The 6,145-nt window shown below is 37.1% G+C and overlaps 1 protein-coding gene across 2 annotated transcripts in view; it reads right to left on the reverse strand.

Moving 5' to 3' along the window:
- LOC121387344 (cytosolic 5'-nucleotidase 3-like) overlaps positions 1-5,695 on the reverse strand; it is a 46,876-nt gene extending 41,181 nt beyond the window's left edge. For both annotated transcript variants that reach the window (XM_041518393.1, XM_041518392.1), the window contains exon 1: positions 5,400-5,695. In XM_041518393.1, the coding sequence (XP_041374327.1) occupies positions 5,400-5,408 (9 nt within the window). In that variant the 5' untranslated portion in view covers positions 5,409-5,695. The remainder of the gene's footprint in view (positions 1-5,399) is intronic.
- Positions 5,696-6,145: the final 450 nt, after the last annotated feature.

Genomic DNA, 6,145 nt, shown 5'->3' on the forward strand with positions numbered 1-6,145 from the left:
AATATGGCAAGGTCATTCCAAGGACAAAATAAACACGTCTAGGAATTTCTTGTTTCACTTTTTGTTGGCAACAAAACATGTTTATAGAACTAAAAACAAAACCTGTCCTTTTGGAAAACTATAGTCTTTGGACTACATTTGCATTTCACTACCAGCACAGAACAAATGTGGAATTTTTCTTTTTAAATTAAATTTTAAACTTAATATTTAAATATGATTTTAACTAATTAAAATCTTCCTATTCTAACCTCCTAGCGCCTATATATAGAAGCTATTAATGAGTTTATATTTTTTTTATTTTTTTTTAGACTAACTCATCAAAATTAAGCACCATTCATTTCAATATTATTTCAGTATACTATATATTTAGGTACATGCAGACTTAATTATTATATTTTTAGGCACGTCTAAAATTCTATTATTATCCCTTCCCCGTTATATTTTGGGACTTTTAAATGAAAATTAAAATTTCTAAATTACCCAGTAATTAAATAACTCCTGTCCTGAGTCAAGTCCCTGGTCATAACAGAATTATAGAGACCAGACTCGGGATAGGCATGTTTGAACAAAATTAGTTTATATAGCTACATGTATATAGAGGGCGATCAATCAAGTAACCCATCATACCTCAATCTGGCTCACAAACATTCTACCACTAAGATAATTATTAATTAAATCCTGCCCATAATACTATTAATAGGAAAGACTTATACATGTAGGTAGTACTAAACCAAATAACTTCCGGCTGGGTCAAAGCGCGAGGTGCACCGAACTTTTGATAGAGAAGTGAACATCACAAGTCCTGTGATTGGTTATAAATGTGAGTGTGTTGGTTGTAAAAAATAAGTTTCATCTGGGTAAAAAAAAATTGCAATTTTATTTCATCTAGTACCAATGTGTCAAGTAGCCTTGTGCTTGAAACATGTATGGGGTACCTGTAAAAAAAAGTACTCGAATTTTGTGCGAAACTAGGGTAGTCATAGACGCTACCCGTTATCTCAGAAACGAGCAGCTTGACCCCCATTTTTTTCTGATTCACTTTAAGTGTAAGGGGTGGTAGTATTTATATCCGTGGCGTTTATGTCGGTTGATACGTTGCAGGTAGGAGTTTTAGCCACATATGTTACTATTGTCGTCTATGGGATTTGATTTGGTAGTATACACCCTTAAGAGAAAGAAAGAAATGTTTTATTTAACAACGCACTCAACACATTTTATTTACGGTTATATGGCATCAGACATATGGTTAAGGACCACACAGATTTTGAGAGGAAACCTGCTGTCGCCACTACATGGGCTACTCTTTCCGATTAGCAGCAAGGGATCTTTTATTTGCGCTTCCCACAGGCAGGATAGCACAAACCATGGCCTTTGTTGAACCAATTACGGATCACTGGTCGTGCAAGTGGTTTACACCTACCCACTGAGCCTTGCGGGGCATTCACTCAGGGTTTGGAGTCAGTATCTGGATTAAAAATCGCATGCCTCAACTGGGATCTGAAAACAGTACCTACCAGCCTGTAGGCCCATGGCCTAACCACGATGCCATCGAGGCCGGTAAAAGACTTAAGAGGGGCAGGGATTCAGCTCAGTTGGTTGAGCACTCCCTTTAGGCACTAATTGCATCGCAGGATCACGCAAACCACCTCGGTGGATCAATTCAACTGATTCGGGTTTTTTCTTGTTCCAACCAGTGCACCACAACTGGTCAATTTAAAGGCCGTGGTATGTGTTTTCCTGTCTGTGGGAATTATAAAGTGCATATAAAAGATCCCATGCTGCTAATGGAAAAATGTAGCAGGTTTAGTATAAAATCCTTCACTACTCTACTCAATTTTATGCAGTTTACGACAGTTGTACATCAATAAATTTATTTTAAAATATGACAAACAGATTTGATATAATTACAAAGACAGGAGCTTGTGCAGATGATGGGTTAACGGCAGTCGAACCCTTCCCTTTATCAACGAAATGTTCTTTTTTTCAATACTTTTACGAGGAAACCCCTCATAAATTTTGCTAGCCACAAATTAGCTAGCCCCCCACCCTCTTCTAAAATGTATTCACAAGCGTCTGGACACAGCATAATTAATTAATATATACACATAAACAGGGCTAGCTCTGGCACTCGCCAAATTCGCTAATTGCGAATTTAAAAAACAATTGGCGAATTATATTTTCTTTTGGTGAAACAATTTCATGTAATAATTGATATTTTGTTAGAAAATTACTGCATTTCTGCAATTATTGAAGTTGATAGACAATTTGGTGATTTATTCTGCTCACCCAGAGCTAGCCCTGTATAAATCAGCTTGTAGAGAAAGAAAGAAAGAAGTGTTTTATTTAACGACGCACTCAACACATTTTATTTACGGTTATATGGCGTCAGACATATGGTTCAGGACCACACAGATTTTTTAGAGAAAACCCGCTGTCGCCACTACATGGGCTACTCTTCCGATAGGCAGCAAGGGATCTTTTATTTGCGCTTCCCACAGGCAGGATAGCACAAACCATGGCCTTTGTTGAACCAGTTATGGATCACTGGTCGGTGCAAGTGGTTTACACCTACCCATTGAGCCTTGCGGAGCACTCACTCAGGGTTTGGAGTCGGTATCTCGATTAAAAATCCCATGCCTCGACTGGGATCCGAACCCAGTACCTACCAGCCTGTAGACTGATGGCCTGCCACGACGCCACCGAGGCCGGTGAGCAGCTTGTAGAGTCCTTTCCATAACCTGTTTTACATAATGATGTCCCAGCTGGCATATAATAACATACTTTATGAGGTTTATCAAAGAATAACATTCAGGTTTTTATTGATATCATCCAATCAGAATTGAGAAAATCATATAAACGCGGACATTTTTTAATTATATGAACATAATTAGAAGGATTTGAATATTACGAAACTGAATGCATGCCTTAATTATGAAGTTCACAAGGATCTTAATCGACCCTACAAATGGCTACTTTTACCTTCAATAGCTATTCAATATGCCTTTTCTTTATGTACACATGACAACAAACACCAAAGCCCAACATATATTTACATCAATTCCAACATTTAAAGCAGGCCTCTGAAAATTGTGAGAACGGTCATTTCGTTCATGCATAATTGCTTGTGCAAATCTAAAATTTCGAGCACCATTTACAGGGATATAAGGTACAGGTTAAGCAAAAAGGAAAAGGGTTACATACATGGATTTATTTTTGTGTAACCGATACATGGGTCACACAGATGTTCGATTCTCAGAGGCCTAGAAATTATAAGGTACAGTTAGCTAACATTTTCCCATCAAATCAATTATGGATTTTCATAAACGATCATCACATCACAGGGCTTCTAGAATTTTATAAAAATCCACTAGCCATGGGATCAGTGATTTTAAAAATGTACTAATAATGGTTAAATATTCACTAGCCCTACTTTAAATAAATAGAGGATACGAGTTACCAGTTGTTATCAAATTTATGTCCCGAGTGAAATAATGTTCAGTTGTCATGAGCTTTAGCGAGTGACAAATGAAAATTATTTCACGAGGGACATAAATTTGATAATAACTGGTACCGAGTTTGTGATTCTATTTATTACCTCAGCTATTTTTTCTCTCTAAAAGCCTTTATTTTCGACGCACATGCACGAAGGTCAACCTGTATAGGAATGATGTAAACCACTTTACGCACTGTTCTGAGAATTACTATAACGTTGTAATTTAATCACGTTCATAGATAATTTTAAAAAACACAAGTTCTCTTTATTCTGCTTCCAAATCTATAATGAATTGCATTAAAATAACATTTTGTTATTAATTTAACACCAAAAACAGAGACCCGTAAAGGCAAACTCTTTAAATTACATGACGTCATTTTGTGTTTGTCAAATTGTGATGACGTCATATTTAGTACCGACAAAGTCATTTGTTTGTAAGCGTCAAATTGTCCAATAGTATTGTTCGTTAGACCAATGCAGAATATTTCTCACTGAGAAAATATGGAAAATATTTTCCCTGTTATGAGTGACCGCTGGGGTAATAAATACAATTTTACTAATCGTAATAATCAGATATGTCACCTAAAGAGGGAGATTGAGCTTAAAAATCCTTAGATTAGGGTGGAAAGAAGGGGCAGGATATTCATATTTACAAAATATGTAAATGCTGCATTTGACAAGGATTTTTTTTCCACTAGCCGTCAGGCTAGTTATAGTAATTATTTACTAGCCCAACACTGAATATCACTAGCCATGGGAGTGGGGCTACCAAAATCTAGAATCCCTGCATCATGCAGCAGAACCAAACAGATCAATGTTTGACTATAATCGATCATTGGAACATCACTACTTAGTACTTATGGCAATTAATGCCAACCGATATGAAGGAAGGAAATGGTTTATTTAACAACGCACGACGCACTCAACACATTTTATTTACGGTTATATGGCATCAGACAAATGGTAAAGGACCACACATATTGAGGGAGGAAACCCACTGTCGCCACTTCAAGGCTACTCTTTTCAATTAGCTGCAAGGGATCTTTTATATGCACCATCCTACAGACAGGGTAGTACATACCACAGCATTTGATGTACCAGTCGTGGTGCACTGGCTGGAGCGAGAAATAGCCTGTGAGCCCACTGACAGGGATCGATCCAAAACTGACCACACATCAAGCGAGCGCTTTACCACTGGGCTACATCTCGCCCCGCCAACCAATATGAATGCCTTGTAATTTGTATGAGAATAGTCGTTTACATACCAGCCGATGAAATCGTAATGTCGTGTCACAATTAATCAGCTGTTATTGATTGTACGAGATACTCCTAACGTGTGGCATCCCCCCCCCCCCCAATCCCGGGAAATGTTTATCTTTTTGCTTATTAATAACATTAAAAAGGTTCCTGTGTCATTTCCCACTACACAGGTCCCCCCCCCCCCCCCCCCCCAATACAAAATCCTGTCTACGCCACTGGTGGCATCACCTTTAGATGACCATAAAATTTCAGGATACTTCAAGGATTTTTTCAGAATATTTTGGGAAGTTTACAATAATTTATAAAAAATATTTTAAATATTTTAATTTAAAGAAAATTACAAAATGGCCATGTGAGTCCTCAAGAACCAATGTTGCCAGAAAAACTAATTCATAAGGTGGATGAATAAGGAATAATTTCTACTTTTACTACTTTGGCCAAACACTTCTTCTAAAAGTGGTCTTAAAATGGTTCTAAAGATTTAAGTCTATGTATTTTCTGAAAGTTGACTGCACCCCATTAAGGCCCCAATATTCTATGACAAGCGAACAAGCAAATATAACGACAACATAAAAATAAAATGCATCGGCGTTTGCGATTAGTTAGTAAAATGCATATGCTAGGTAAATACTAGACATATTCTTACCAGGTCCATGATGGTGTGTTGCAAACTGACGGGAAATCAGAGAAAAAAGACGAGAGAAAACTAGAGCGGTGCTTGCTCTGCTGCAGACGAATCGAAAGAACTCTTCTGGCATTTATCAATCCACAATCGTTTTCCCAGTACTACGTTCTTTATCGTACTTTCGGTTTAATCATACTGGGTCTCGTGACTGCGTATGTTTTTCTTCGTAACTGGTGAATGGCCGATCAACAATTACTTAACACCAAATTGAGCATTCTAATACCACCTCTCCTCCGTGCAATGCTTCGTAACGAACCCCATAATACATCCTACCACCCCTACTCCCATGCGTTGCGTAAACTTTGTTGAACGATTTGAAACAACAGATAGCGCAGTGACATTTTATAAATGTTTTTGAATCAAATAACACGTTAAAATAAAAATAAAATGCCTTCTATTTGTTTATTTATTTATTTAGGTCTTCTAAACATTAAATAGTTCACATACGATTAAAAAAATAAATAAATAAAGATGGGGAAAGTGACGTCATTAGCAATTGGAACAGGCCAAGTTGACGGTTCAAGGGTCTACAGTTAGATTGTAGCCAGATATTTTTTCAAGAAATACCAAATATACAGTTAGTTCCGTAGAAAAACGATTCAGTTTACAATGGACATAACCAAATGAAGTTTTAAGATTTGCGGGTGTTATTGTCTATTTGATGCCTGCAATTTCATTTCATTTCAACTTAGTTTCGTGCTTATATC

The sequence above is a fragment of the Gigantopelta aegis genome, chromosome 13 (assembly GCF_016097555.1).
Source record: "Gigantopelta aegis isolate Gae_Host chromosome 13, Gae_host_genome, whole genome shotgun sequence".
In the NCBI taxonomy this organism is placed as follows: domain Eukaryota; kingdom Metazoa; phylum Mollusca; class Gastropoda; order Neomphalida; family Peltospiridae; genus Gigantopelta; species Gigantopelta aegis.